At 40.0% G+C, this 16271-nt stretch overlaps 1 protein-coding gene across 1 annotated transcript; it reads left to right on the top strand.

Moving 5' to 3' along the window:
* The first annotated feature begins 6019 nt into the window (after positions 1–6019).
* On the top strand, positions 6020–9854 carry lrrc30a (leucine rich repeat containing 30a). Its single transcript, XM_039656382.2, has 2 exons — positions 6020–6751; positions 9543–9854. Exons 1-2 carry the CDS (start codon positions 6137–6139, stop codon positions 9801–9803), a joined length of 876 nt encoding a protein of 291 aa, XP_039512316.2. The 5' UTR covers positions 6020–6136; the 3' UTR covers positions 9804–9854.
* Positions 9855–16271: the final 6417 nt, after the last annotated feature.

Raw genomic sequence — 16271 nt, 5'->3', positions numbered from 1 at the left:
GTAGTTTCTATAATATCTTTCATTACATTACATTACTACATTCCTACATCGTTACATCTCGTGGTTTAACACTTCTAAGGTCTTTAAGGAAAGTCAAATATGAATATATGAACCTCATGAATGATCATCATTTGTGCTCTTTGTGTGTGCTTTGCTGCCATCTTCTGGATGTGTTGAGATCTCACCTCAAATGAACTCTTGAAGCTGAACCTCATTTAAGGTGTGTGTGTGCGTGTGCTTTGAAAGAGCAACTACACAAGTCACTTAAAATTAATTAAATTAAAATTATATTATATGTAATTATATGTATTTGTATTGTGTGAGCTTACCCTTTGTCTTACTTTTTGGACTGTCAGCAAAAGTTGATTTGTTGATCTTAATGTCCTGCCTATTTTGTACGCTCCTAAAAGGTCAACAATGTAGTTTGGGGACATGTTATGCATAGCTTTAAAAACCATTAATAAAATCTTACTCTCCCGGTAGCCAATGAGGACAACGTAGTTGTCAGACAGTGCAGTTGACGTTGGCAGATCCCTAAATAAAGAGAATTTGATGTGATGAAATCTTGGACGACGCCCTCCAGATCTTTAAAAGTGAGAAGGGGTTTTATCTTAGAAATCACTCTAAGCTGATAAAAGCTACTCTTTATTACAGAGTTTATCTGTTTGTTAAAGCTAAGCGATGAGTCGACTATTACGCCGAGATTTCTCACACTATCCTTTACCGTCATTTCTAGTGGAGCAAGGATATTGGCTATCTTCTCTTTGCGATTTGTGGACCAAATAGTGTAATTTCAGATTTTTTTTCATTAAGTTGGATAACACACAATTCTGACTTTATATCAATCAACTCTGAGTTTATTACGCACAATTGTGACTATATAAAAAGTTTTAAATAAAAAATCAGAATTGCCAAATGTAAACTCACAATTGTGAGACAAAAAGTCGCAATTACCTATTTTATGTTTTATTCTGTGAAGCCACAGTGTGTCCAGCAGGGGTCAGTGTGAGAGTGTGTCCAGCAGGGGTCAGTGTGAGAGTGTGTCCAGCAGGGGTCAGTGTGAGAGTGTGTCCAGCAGGGGTCAGTGTGAGGGTTTGTCCAGCAGGGGTCAGTGTGTCCAGCAGGGGTCAGTGTGAGGGTTTGTCCAGCAGGGGTCAGTGTGTCCAGCAGGGGTCAGTGTGAGAGTGTATCCAGCAGGGGTCAGTGTGAGAGTGTATCCAGCAGGGGTCAGTGTGAGAGTGTATCCAGCAGGGGTCAGTGTGAGAGTGTGTCCAGCAGGGGTCAGTGTGAGGGTTTGTCCAGCAGGGGTCAGTGTGTCCAGCAGGGGTCAGTGTGAGAGTGTATCCAGCAGGGGTCAGTGTGAGAGTGTATCCAGCAGGGGTCAGTGTGAGAGTGTGTCCAGCAGGGGTCAGTGTGAGAGTGTGTCCAGCAGGGGTCAGTGTGATAGTGTGTCCAGCAGGGGTCAGTGTGAGAGTGTATCCAGCAGGGGTCAGTGTGAGAGTGTGTCCAGCAGGGGTCAGTGTGAGGGTTTGTCCAGCAGGGGTCAGTGTGTCCAGCAGGGGTCAGTGTGAGAGTGTATCCAGCAGGGGTCAGTGTGAGAGTGTATCCAGCAGGGGTCAGTGTGAGAGTGTGTCCAGCAGGGGTCAGTGTGAGAGTGTGTCCAGCAGGGGTCAGTGTGATAGTGTGTCCAGCAGGGGTCAGTGTGAGAGTGTATCCAGCAGGGGTCAGTGTGAGAGTGTATCCAGCAGGGGTCAGTGTGAGAGTGTATCCAGCAGGGGTCAGTGTGAGAGTGTGTCCAGCAGGGGTCAGTGTGAGGGTTTGTCCAGCAGGGGTCAGTGTGTCCAGCAGGGGTCAGTGTGAGAGTGTATCCAGCAGGGGTCAGTGTGAGGGTTTGTCCAGCAGGGGTCAGTGATGTCTCACACACTCACTGAGATGTTCGTAGTTTGTGTTTCAGTGCTTAGCAACGCTGAGAGGAATGTTATGACTGCTCCACTAACAGACTAAACGCTGCACTGAGACACATGATGCACATTAAGTGTTTTCATGGCCAGTCGTTTACATTTGGAAGAAAAGAGTCTCTAATGAATGATAAACATCCTGCCATTTGTGCCATGTCCATTACTGTCTGCTAGCCGGGAACATACAGCTATAAAAATATAATGCTTTTTGTTTGCAAGCATCATTATAGCAGGATCTGACTCCGATTAGGCTGGGAGGTTCATTCCCTCTCAGAATAAATTTGAGCACTCCAGACCAGCTGATTAGATGAAGATCGAACTGTTTTGGCCCCATTTCTCCTCCTCCTCCTCCTCTTCATCGGGTTTGGCTTCAGTGAATCAATCAATCTATCTATCTATCTATCTATCTATCTATCTATCTATCTATCTATCTATCTATCTATCTATCTATCTCTCTGTTTGTCTGTCTGTCTGTCTGTCTGTCTGTCTGTCTATTATACTCTCTGTATACTCAACTCTCTGTAGTTGTAGTCTAGAACAGGTTTTGTGATGTTGTTCTGCAGGTCTTGTTATGTCAGTGGTTCGGTGCCTCAATATTAGCGTGTGCTGTGGTTAGCATGTGCTCTTGTTATTATCGTGTGTTCTGGTTATTAGCGTGTGCTCTGGTTAGCATGTGCTCTGGTTATTAGCATGTGCTCTTGTTATTAGCTTGTGCTCTTGTTATTAGCATGTGCTCTGGTTATTAGCGTGTGGTCTGGTTAGCATGTGCTCTGGTTATTAGTGTGCGCTCTGCTGGTTAGCATGTGCTCTTGTTATTAGCGTGTGGTCTGGTTATTAGCGTGTGGTCTGGTTATTAGCGTGTGCTCTGGTTAGCATGTGCTCTGGTTATTAGCGTGCGCTCTGCTGGTTAGCATGTGCTCTGGTTAGCATGTGCTCTGGTTATTAGTGTGCGCTCTGCTGGTTAGCATGTGCTCTTGTTATTAGCGTGTGGTCTGGTTATTAGCGTGTGGTCTGGTTATTAGTGTGTGCTCTGGTTAGCATGTGCTCTGGTTATTAGCGTGTGCTCTGGTTAGCATGTGCTCTGGTTATTAGTGTGCGCTCTGCTGGTTAGCATGTGCTCTGGTTAGCATGTGCTCTGGTTATTAGTGTGCGCTCTGCTGGTTAGCATGTGCTCTTGTTATTAGCGTGTGGTCTGGTTATTAGCGTGTGGTCTGGTTATTAGCGTGTGCTCTGGTTAGCATGTGATCTGGTTATTAGCGTGCGCTCTGCTGGTTAGCATGTGCTCTGGTTAGCATGTGCTCTGGTTATTAGTGTGCGCTCTGCTGGTTAGCATGTGCTCTTGTTATTAGCGTGTGGTCTGGTTATTAGCGTGTGGTCTGGTTATTAGCGTGTGCTCTGGTTAGCATGTGCTCTGGTTATTAGCATGCGCTCTGCTGGTTAGCATGTGCTCTGGTTAGCATGTGCTCTGGTTATTAGCGTGCGCTCTGCTGGTTAACATGTGCTCTGGTTATTAGCATGTGCTCTGGTTAGCATGTGCTTGGGTTATTAGCATGTGCTCTGGTTATTAGCGTGCGCTCTGCAGGTTAGCATGTGCTCTGGTTATTAGCATGTGCTCGGGTTATTAGCATGTGCTCTGGTTATTAGCGTGCGCTCTGCTGGTTAGCATGTGCTCTGGTTATTTGCATGTGCTCTTAGCATGTGCTCTGGTTATTAGTGTGCGCTCTGCAGGTTAGCGTGTGCTTTGGTTATTAGCATGTGCTCTGGTTAGCATGTGCTCTGGTTATTAGCATGTGCTCTGGTTAGCATGTGCTCTGGTTATTAGCGTGCGCTCTGCTGGTTAGCATGTGCTCTGGTTATTTGCATGTGCTCTGGTTAGCATGTGCTCTGGTTATTAGTGTGCGCTCTGCAGGTTAGCGTGTGCTTTGGTTATTAGCATGTGGTCTGGTTATTAGCGTGTGCTCTGGTTAGCATGTGCTCTGGTTATTAGCATATACTCTGCTGGTTAGCATGTGCTCTGGTTATTAGCATGTGCTCTGGTTAGCATGTGCTCTGGTTAGCATGTGCTCTGGTTATTAGCGTGTGCTCTGCTGGTTAGCATGTGCTCTGGTTATTAGCATGTGCTCTGGTTAGCATGTGCTCTGGTTATTAGCATATACTCTGCTGGTTAGCATGTGCTCTGGTTATTAGCATGTGCTCTGGTTAGCATGTGCTCTGGTTAGCATGTGCTCTGGTTATTAGCGTGTGCTCTGGTTATTAGCATGTGCTCTGGTTAGCATGTGCTCTGGTTATTAGCATATACTCTGCTGGTTAGCATGTGCTCTGGTTATTAGCATGTGCTCTGGTTATTAGCGTGCGTTCTGCTGGTTAGCATATGCTCTGGTTATTAGCATGTGTAAATGCATTAGTAGTTCTTCTGTCGCGCTCTCATTCCCCACACATTACAAATGGCTTCTTTATAGTGTGTAATAGTGTGTTTCCTCCCCATCGATTCATCATCCTTAGCCACTTCATCTCCCATTTTATCTCCCTTTACTCTCACACACTTCCACTTTCCCTCTCGCTGGAGAACTCGATGAAGAAATTATAGCTGCGATATTAAACTGTCTCTGGTGAACACTTCATCCATTACGCAACGCTTGCCCACAAGCGCTTACAAATCACACTCAAAGAGCTGCATGAAACGGGCCAGACTCTCACAAGTTAGTTAGTAACCATATCAAACGGTATTCTGTTGCATTTCTGGTTAAAAAGTGACTGAAAAAGGAGGGAATTACTTAAATGAGCAAATTTCTAATCAAATATCCCGTTTTCACACAGAAAGAACAGTATGAGAGTAAAAAATGGGTGGTGAAGAGCTTCATTTAGAAATTAAATGTACATTTTAACATGATTTTGATGGAAGTGATAAAAATAAATGTGACATGATGGACTTTTCTCTCACAACTCTGAGATATAAAGTCGTAATGAAAGCCTCAATTATTATATTTGTTTTATTCAGTGTCAGAAACAAGCTTCCATAAATATGTCTTGATCATCAATCTCAATATGCTTTAATTCTCTAATATCCTTCTCTCTAACACCCTGAGGATGACGTTATGAAACCCAGTCTGAGCAGGTGGTGAAACGCAAACACGTAGACTACTAAACTCATGTTTGATGCCCTTAATGATGGATCATCCAAACGATACGAGTTCTTGAGAGATTTCCACTTGAAATAAACACACTTTAGCCACTGAATGAGATGCATTACTGATTTCCCTCTCCGTGCATTTCTATTCAGGGTGGAACGTTGCCCATTTCCGATTATTTGGCAGAGATGCCGAGAAACAAAGCCAAGATCCTCCGACAGATGTCCCACTTAATATTGAACCTCGACACCATTTATAACCCGTTAATCAACATCTGTGGCTATTTACTATGCTGAGAGAAGATGAGGAAAGTTACAGGCTTCAACTGAACTTTAGCTTTAAATCTTTAAATAACAAGCATGGCGTTTCACGTAGTTCTGACCAGCCATTGGAGTGTTTGTTTACATACGCAAGATGAAGCTCCGGATAGAAGTGTGTTCATCTGATCTATTAATATCTGTCAAAGCTCCTCCGTTTGTGCTGATAAAGAGTAGTAGTGACGCAGGCAGGGTTATTTTAGTATCGTCGATATACTACACCGTAAAAAATTATTAGAAGTCGTAAATAAAAAGATTACTGGAGTCTTTAAAGATTTATTCAATTCCGGCTCTTATATTGTTCCTCTCTTGTAAGAGCGTCTGCTGAAAGCATGCATGTTTAAGTATTTTAGTTTTAGTTAACCCAAAGATGTGTATGTGTGTGTTTGTGTGAGAGAATGTTTTAGTGTTAGTTAACCCTGAAAGGAGTCTAACTTTATCATTAACAGTTGTCCATTACACGCTTGACTGTATTTCGGGTCACGGGAGGCATGAAAGTTCAACGCCATCATATTTCACCCCAGAAATGTCTGTCCTCGTCTTTCTGCCCACAATCAAGGGTAGTTATCGCCAACGCTCGCCCGCAAGTGACAGCAGCAACTGGACCAGAGGGTCGTGAAACTCAGTAGGAGTTGCCAAGATAAGTTTCCAATCCTCAGTGTGTCTCCGGACTGTGTTTGTGAGTGACGTGAAGGAAATGTGCTTCGGGGTCTCTAGCAGATGAGAAGACGACATGGGCGGAAAGAAATCCAAGGTCTCGGCAGACGACAACGACGAGACGCAATCGGCAAGAAAGACCCCCGAGGAAAACCTTCCCAGCGCCGAACGCATTCGCAAACACATGACCACACACTTCGGCTACAGCGTCCTCAGCCTGGCTCGGCGTGGGATTCGGGATCCTCCGGAGGGTCTGTGGGATCTGACGGATCTACAGAAGCTCAACCTGTCACTCAACTCTCTACGATCCATTCCCTCGTCTCTGGGATCGCTGGAAAACCTAGTGGTGTTGAATCTGTGGGGGAACCAGCTGACCAGTTTACCGCCTGAGATCGGGCGTCTCCGAAACCTGAAGGTGCTCTTCGCGTATCGCAATCGGTTAAGTGACGTTCCCGAGGAACTGGGATGCTGCGCTAAACTGGAAGTTTTAAGTCTGGCTAATAACCTTCTCACCGGCCTCCCGTCGACACTTTCATCCCTCGACGGACTCAAGAAGCTCAACCTGAGCCACAATCACATCAGCCACATCCCCGGATGCGTTTACGCCATGAAGAGCCTGGTGTTCCTGCAGCTGGCCTGCAACAGATTGGAAAACATCGCGGATCAGATCCAAGCGCTGGCCGACTTAAAGGTGACATATTATCAATCTATGGTGTCCCAGAATGTGTTTCTGAAATGCCCCCAGATCAGTTATTATCGCTTGTCAAATTTGCACCGTTTTTGTGTGTGTCCCTTTAAATGCAAATGAGCGTTAGCCCCGCCTCTGTTCAGAAGAGGGCGGGGCCTTCACACAAGCTTCAGAGACTCCGGCAATAACAGCACAGGCGGATCTCACTGATCCAGGATCAGGAGTAACAGCAGCTTTACGGAGAGACTCAGGGAGAGCTTCACTTTTACGCACTTCTGAATGTTAGCGGAGACGTTTGTGGAGTTACACTGATCATCTTATCATCACGTTGAACTGGTGTCCACTGGTCAATATTAGTGTTATAGTGGAATAGTGTTCAGTGTCGTCTGTGCTGACCACAGAACAGTTTCAGGCTCAGCTGGATCGTCTCCAGTGCGTTAGAACTGGGCTCTGAACCCAATGTCGCTGGTGTGTGTGTGTGTGTGTGTGTGTGTGTGTGTGTGTGTGTGTGAACGTGCAGATTAAGGGCCGGGGATATCATAATAAGATCCTCTTCAGAAGGAAATCTGCTAAATCTGATTTATTTTTTTACATGCTTGCAGAGAAAGGCTCTTCAAAACAAACTGGGTTTCATTTGTCACGTTCTCTGCGGTCTGATTATAGCACTTAAAGGGTTAGTTCACCCAAAAATGAAAATTCTGTCAGTATTTACTCACCCTCATGTTGTTCCAACCCCGTAAGACCTTCGTTCATCTTCGCAACACAAATTAAGATATTTAAGATATTAAGATCGCTCCTGCATACTAGTCCATCGGCTTCTTGAGGGAATGACTCGAAACGTCATTAAAGACATCGTTAAAATAGTCCAAGTGACTACAGTGGCTCAATTTTAACTTTATCAAACGACGAGAACACTTTTGTGCGCAAAAAAACAACAAAAATAACGACTTTATTTCAACTATTCACTTCCTTCTCCATGGGCCTGTAGTCAGTTAACGTAGTGTGATTGCGTAAAGCCAGTGTTGTAGTCGAGACCACCTCACTTGAGTCCGAGTCGACACCGAGACCAGAGAGAGTCGAGTCCGAGTCAAGACCGAGTCCATAGAGAGTCGAGTCCGAGTCGAGTCCGAGACCAGAGAGAGTCGAGTCCGAGTCGAGACCGAGACCAGTGAGGGTTGATTACCTAATTTACTTTTATTTACTTAGAGCAGGGGTCCCCAACTGGACCTATGGACCCCAATACCTTTTTATCCGGACCTTTAAACATTTTCGTTAAAAAGTTTTAGAAAAAAAAATCAAATGAATTTTTACCGAAAGTAATTTTTGAACAGGTGTGCGCGCGGGCAGCTATGTCTGTGTCAGGTCCTTTGCAAGAGCCGGGGTCTGGAGAGATCACAAACTTTGGCTTGTACACACATTACTATGATATTCGAGAATTGATTATTATGGCTTTGTCAAAAATTAGAAAAGTGGACTCTGAAAACCGCATCTTTCGAGATGAGTGGACTGAAGTGTACATGTTCATTTTTGCCGTCATCGAGCTCTACGAGGCCCGTGTGTCTTATTTGTTTGGAGTCTGTTGCTGTTGTTAAAAGTGGAAACATCAAGTGGCATATCGAGACAAGACACACAACTTTCAATTAAAATTATCCGCCAATAAAAATTATGCTTCCTTTTGCTGTTATTGATGTTGAAAGGTTTGACATTTGAATATTTGGACTAAAATGAAGTAATAAATACATGAATGAATTTCAACAAAATCAGTTGAATACATTTAAAGATAAAGATTTTATTGTCAAAGATTTTGTCAATTTGTTGACATGGTTACAATTTAATAAAACGAAAGAAAACTTATTTTGCCGGGTGTTTTTGCATGTCCGGACCCTCGTTTACTGGGCTCATCGGGTTAGTGGACCTCTTGCCAATTTAGTTGGGGACCCCTGACTTAGAGAAATCCTTTTTTTTTTTTTTTTACTGAATTTACTTAGAGTTTAAAAAATATGATCAGTTTAGGGTAAAAAGGCCACATTGTAGGTGGTGTTAAAAGTAATTTTATTACAATTGGTCATGCGCAGTTGCACACTAGAAAATCACCAATCACTGGGCGTGTCAATCAATTTAAAGAAATATTTTATTAACATACATTAATAATCATGAAAAATATTTTTAATTGAACTCGAGTGGACTCGGGAATAATTCCGAGTCCTAAAAAAAAAATGTTCGAGTACGAGTCAATTCCGAGTCCAAATGCACACGAGTCCATGACGAGACCAAGACCATTAAAGTATGGTCTCGAGACCGAGTCCGAGACGAGTCCGAGTCTCGAGTACTACAACACTGCGTAAAGCTACGTCACACGAAGGCTCACTATTGGTCATGTGTGTGTGATGCATGTGACGTACAATAACAGAAGCTTACGCTATTAAACTAGTAACCTGACTCGCGCAGAGGGAGAAATAAACCAATAATTGAAATAAAGTCGTTTTTTTGTTGGGGTTTTTTGCGCACAAAAAGTGTTCTCGTCGTTTGATAAACTTAAAATAGTCACTTGGACTATTTTAACGATGTCTTTAATGACTTTTCGAGTCATTCCCTCAAGAAGCCTATGGACTAGTATGCAGGAGCGATCTTAATATCTTAAATATCTTAATTTGTGTTGCGAAGATGAACGAAGGTCTTGCGGGGTTTGGAACAACATGAGGGTGAGTAAATACTGACAGAATTTTCATTTTTGGGTGAACTAACCCTTTATACACGGAAAAAGTCTGATTTTTATGATATGTTCCATTTAAAGATCCTCATCGTCGAGGGAAACTGCATCCACTCGCTTCCCAAGATGCTCTGCTGCCTGACCAAGCTGGAGCTCCTGAATGTGGACTTTAACGACATCCAGAGCGTCCCGGCGGAGATGCACCGGCTGAGACGCCTGGAGAAGTTAGCGTGCCATCCGCTGGATAAAGGCCTTCACATTGTGCACAATCCCCTGCTGAAACCCATCAAAGAGGTTCTGGACGGGGGTCTGCAAGCGCTCTACAGTTACCTGAGGAACTCATAACACACACACACACACACACACTCTACCATGTTTATTTAAATGAATCCCGTCGTTGCCAGTGTTGGGTAAGTTACTTTAAAAAAGTAATTAATTACTACTTTCTAATTACCTCTTCAACAGTGTAATTAGATTACTGTACTAATTACTCTCTCTAAAAAGTATTTAATTACTTTTAATTACTAATTATTTTCAAAATCCCATATCAATCTCAACCAGCTGAATAATTCAAGGATAGACATGAATCTGTATTAATTCTTTCAAATAAATACTATAAAATTGCATGAATTATCCTTAAACTGGCCAAGATGGAGAAGGTTACATTATAAAAACATACTTTTTAGCATCAGACAATACATTTTGATGTTAAACCCACTATTGTTTTATGTCTGATCTCATGACATTTCACACTTTTATCATATTATACATATTTTACACGAATTTGTACGTAATATTTAGACACCTCATAAAATGCATACGAATCGCTGTGAGATCGGATTGATCTATACACAGTATTTACCTCAATTACATCAGAAGTAACTGTAATTAAATTACAGATAAATGAAGAGTAATCCCTTACTTTACATTTTCAAGGAAAAAGTAATTAAATTACAGTAACTACTTACTTAGTAATTAGTCACACCCACCACTGGTCGTTGCAATCTCAGAAATTAAGTGATTTTTGTTTGTATTCAATGTTTCAACTCATGATAAACAGCAGAAGTAAGAGTAGAAGAATGTGTGTTCATCCATAAACACAGTGTGTGTGTGTGTGTAGTGAGTGGTGGAAGAGTTGTGTGTTTCCTCAAAATAACTCAAGCTCAGAGACACTGCAGTGAACGGATGTGTGGAGAGGGTCAAAGGTCGAAGGTCAGCAGCGTCTCTGAGCCGGTGAAGGTCAGTCGTACTGAAATCTTCCGCTGGTTATGTGTGTGTGTGTGTGTGTGTGTGTGAGATGAGGCTTGTTAAACCTGCTAAACAAGCACTCGATTCCTCGGCCTTTGACTCGCTGATCATGTTTCTCACCTCGTTCTCCTCGACTGAAGGCAAACACACGAGAACAAACACACACATCCATTACTGAGAGAAGGTCAGCCTGGAGACCTCAGCGCTGTGGGTTTCTTCAGCTTAACACACACACACACACACATAGAAATCCATGTGGCTAACTAATGCTCAATATTAAAAATACTGAAAATGCTCGATATAAAATTTTTGTGTTAAGGTGTAATTACCATTGTGCAAAAGCCATATATATATATATAATTTTTTTACAGTATAGTAACTGGTTGGTGACTGTTAATGTTACAGTTACTTTTACAGTTTATCTCAAACAGTAGAGCGCTTGCAACGCCATGGTCATGGGTTCGATTCCCAGGGAAAGCAACAGTTGATAAGAATGTAAGTCACTTTGGATAAAAAGCATCTGGTAAATGTACAATTTAAGTATAATCAGATTGTTTTGTAATTTCAACTAAAATATTTACTAGTTTTAATAACTTAAAATGAAGCTGAATTCTTTGGATATATGTGTGTGTGTGTGTGTGTGTGTGTGTATATATTATTTTTTGTCAGTATAGTAACTGGTTGGTGACTGTTAATGTTTTTTTACAACTTGAAAACAGATACTTTTACAGTTTATCTAAAAACAGTAGAGTGCTTGCAACGCCATGGTCATGGGTTCGATTCCCAGGGAAAGCAACAGTTGATAAGAATGTAAGTCACTTTGGATAAAAAGCGTCTGGTAAATGTACAGTTTAAGTATAATCAAATTGTTTTGTAATTTCAACTAATATATTGACTAGTTTTAATAACTTAAAAATGAAGTTTAATTTTTTGTTAAGACTTATTGATTGTCATTTTTTTACAATGTATAAAAGGAGACATCTTAATATTTATTTATATCAATGTCTCTGTAAGAGCTTCTCTCTCTCTTTCAGTGTGTGAATGAGACTCGAGCGCTGTTGCTCTAGCGCCCCCTGTCTGTACAAGCTCTGCAGTGCAGCTCATGACTGTCACTCAGAAGTATATAATTATTAGTCTGATATAGTGAGAATATGGAGGAAAAACAGCTCAGGCCCAAACTGAGCATTTTATTCCCATCCCAATAGAAACCTGCGGTTCATAACCTGAAAAAAAATGCTTTATCATTACAAGGCCATAATTTTATATTTCTGCTCAAGTATCTCCACTTATTAAACATATGAGGACATATATTAAAAGCAGCCTTGGAGTGTTTTAGAAATGCATTTTAGCTCTCTATAAACCTGCCCTCTTAATACCTAAGAAACGTCCAAGGTTCATATATTAAAAAACCTTATCATTGATTTGTAAAGTAACGCATTCTGTTCATTTGTGAAGGTTATTAAACTAAAGATGTTTTCAGTCATGATTAGAGAAATTAAATGTGATTAATTTACTCATATTCAGTAAATCCACTGGAATGAATGTCACGATTATCATGAGCTCTTTCTCTGAGGATCTCGACATCCATCAGACATGATGAAGTGATGCATCTGTATCAGTAAATCATATTTTACAGCCTGTATGGGGATCAACACACTTCCAGACATGCTCTGCTCTCGGTTACACAGACATCAGCTCAATGAATGTCGCTCCGAACTGTACATAACAGTCTCGTCTGTGTAGAAATTAAACCGTGGGTACCTGAATTAAGACAATTTATGTATGAAGTAAATGATAACGGCCCCAACACAGACCCTTGTGGGACTCCCTCAACCACCTCCACTAAATCTGACAAACACTCGCAGTTCTGGCCTTTAAATGAGCAGCAAACCACAGGACTACATGATCTGATAACACAACACCTGTCTATATCATGATCTAAAGCCTTAGTTAAATCAATATAGAGACATGCACAATGATTATTTTCATCTACGCTCTCAGAAAAACAGGTACAAAAGTTGTCACTGGGGCTGTACCTTTTCAAAAGGTAAACTTTTGTCCATTTCATGAGCTAATAAGTACATTTTAGGTGTTATGCACATTATGGGTGCTAATATGTACATTTTAAGTGTTAATATGTACATTTCGGGTGCTAATATGTACATTTTAAGTGTTAATATGTACATTTTGGGTGCTAATATGTACATTTTAAGTGTTAATATGTACATTTTGGGTGCTAATATGTCCATTTTAGGTGGTAATATGTACATTTTAAGTGTTAATATGTACATTTTGGGTACTAATATGTCCATTTTAGGTGGTAATATGTACATTTTAGGTGGTAATATGTACATTTTAAGTGTTAATATGTACATTTTGGGTGCTAATATGTCCATTTTAGGTGGTAATATGTCCATTTTAGGTGGTAATATGTACATTTTAAGTGTTAATATGTACATTTTGGGTACTAATATGTCCATTTTAGGTGGTAATATGTCCATTTTAGGTGGTAATATGTACATTTTAAGTGTTAATATGTACATTTTGGGTGCTAATATGTCCATTTTAGGTGGTAATATGTACATTTTAGGTGGTAATATGTACATTTTAAGTGTTAATATGTCCATTTTAGGTGGTAATATGTACATTTTAGGTGGTAATATGTACATTTTAAGTGGTAATATGTACATTTTGGGTGCTAATATGTCCATTTTGGGTGCTAATATGTACATTTTAGGTGGTAATATGTCCATTTTAGGTGGTAATATGTACATTTTAAGTGTTAATATGTACATTTTGGGTGCTAATATGTCCATTTTAGGTGGTAATATGTACATTTTAGGTGGTAATATGTACATTTTAAGTGTTAATATGTCCATTTTAGGTGGTAATATGTACATTTTAGGTGGTAATATGTACATTTTAAGTGGTAATATGTACATTTTGGGTGCTAATATGTCCATTTTGGGTGCTAATATGTACATTTTAGGTGGTAATATGTACATTTTAAGTGGTAATATGTACATTTTAAGTGTTAATATGTACATTTTGGGTACTAATATGTCCATTTTAGGTGGTAATATGTACATTTTAGGTGGTAATATGTACCACTAAGGTACCAATATGCAGCCTTTGGGTACAAAAGTGTACCTTTTGAAAAGGTACAGCCCCAGTGACAGCTTTTGTACCTTTTTTTCTGAGAGTGTAAAGACTTCACAATATTATTTAAAACTTTTAAAACAGTCAAAATTATGCTTTTTATAGAATCCTGATCGATTGATTGATAGACAATTTAATGAATATTTGAATACCATATCAGTTGTTCATTTCACTTACATAATTTTCCAAGAGTTTTGACAGAATAAAGCTGTGTGTGTGTGATGGGTAGGTTTAGGAGGGTTAGTGGAAGGGGACAAGAATATATAGTTTGTTCAATATATAAAAAAACATTACACCTATGAAGGTCCTCAGAAGTATAGCAAAACAAACATGTGTGTGTGTGTGTGAGCATGCTCAGACCCGTCCTGCCCCTCAGAGGAATCTCAAACACACACTCGAGGTGAGTATAAAACACACGATGATCCTGCAACTGTTGCATTAATTGGACTTGTGATGATGACAGTTTAACTAATGAGGTGTGAGTATATCTGTGTGTGCGTGTGTGTGTAGATAATGCTCACCTTGAGCTGCTCTATAATAGGCTGTTCTCAATATGAAAGCATAAAGGGAGATGTTGGATGATGTGTGTGTGTGTGTGTGTGTGAATCAGTGACCCTCTCTCGGGTCATTCCCGCTTTCTGGAGGACGGAGATGCTTTTTCAATTTCCTCTTCTCCTTCTCCTTCTTCTCGTTGTTCTCGGATGCTGATTAAACTGCTTCGTCTCTGTCACACTGGTTCTGGGTTTCGGACCTGTGGCCTTTTGTTTCTCTGCGTCTTCAGGGTCATTTTAGCAGCTCTTCCTGATGCAGGAGGAAAATACAAGATAAATGCAGATTTTATGTTCTGGAGTAAGTAACTGTAAAGTGTGTGTTTAACCGTATGAGCTAATTTAGTTCCCCGAAAGCCATTCCTGTACCTAAAACAAAGTGATCTAGATTAACTAGATTAAACTGGGAAGGGTCTGTCGGGCTAAAATCGTGTAATCTGAACGGGCCATTAAAGTCCCTCTGTAGTCAATCACTTCATCATTTAACACTCATCTTTGATCAGCAAAATTATGTATGTAAACGTTTTTTCCCTGAAAAAATTTCTTCATGCCTTAAAATATCTTGAATGTAACTCGACAACCTTGCCTCATTTAGTATGCGCGGTTCTGTGAATATGCAAATGAGCCCCGCCTCCACTCACTCACTCAGCTCAGAGACGACGATCACACAAAACCATGTTTTTTAGACTAAGCCATATGTTGACTTATAAATTCACAAATTGTTTGTCATAAATAAAATTTTATTTATTTTTAGACTAACAATATTCAACTCAATAATCACATTTAAAGACAGAGACCCAACGATATTCAACTCAATAATCACATTTAAAGACAAACTCAGCGATATTCAACTCAATAATCACATCTAAAGACAAACTCAGCGATATTCAACTCAATAATCACATTTGAAGACAGAAACTTAATGATATTCAACTCAATCAGATCTAAAGACAGAAACTCAACAATATTCAACTCAATAATCACATCTAAAGACAGAAACTCAACGATATTCAACTCAATAATCACATGTAAAGACAGAAACTTAATGATATTCAACTCAATAATCACATCTAAAGATAGAGACTCAATGATATTCAACTCAATAATCACTTCTAAAGACATAAACTCAGCGATATTCAACTCAATAATCACATCTAAAGACAGAAACTCAACGATATTCAAGTCAATAATCACATCTAAAGACAGAAACTCAACGATATTCAACTCAATAATCACATCTAAAGACAAACTCAGCGATATTCAACTCAATAATCACATCTAAAGGCAGAGACCCAACGATATTCAACTCAATAATCACATCTAAAGACAAACTCAGCGATATTCAACTCAATAATCACATCTAAAGACAAACTCAGCGATATTCAACTCAATAATCACATCTAAAGACAAACTCAGCGATATTCAACTCAATAATCACATTTAAAGACAGAAACTCAGCGATATTCAACTCAATAATCACATCTAAAGACAAACTCAGCGATATTCAACTCAGTAATCACATCTAAAGACAAACTCAGCGATATTCAACTCAATAATCACATCTAAAGACAGAGACTCAACGATGTTCAACTCAATAATCACATCTAAAGACAAACTCAGCGATATTCAACTCAATAATCACATCTAAAGACAGAAACTCAACGATGTTCAACTCAATAATCACATCTAAAGACAAACTCAGCGATATTCAACTCAATAATCACATTTAAAGACAGAAACTTAATGATATTCAACTCAATAATCACATCTAAATACAGAAACTCAACGATATTCAACTCAATAATCACATCTAAAGACAGAAACTCAACGATATTCAACTCAATAATCACATCTAAAG

Source organism: Pimephales promelas, chromosome 22 (genome assembly GCF_988280905.1).
Source record: "Pimephales promelas chromosome 22, fPimPro1.hap1.1, whole genome shotgun sequence".
Classification (NCBI taxonomy): Eukaryota; Metazoa; Chordata; class Actinopteri; order Cypriniformes; family Leuciscidae; genus Pimephales; species Pimephales promelas.
Note: the sequence above shows the minus strand (reverse complement) of the source record. Positions and strands in the feature narration are given on the sequence as shown.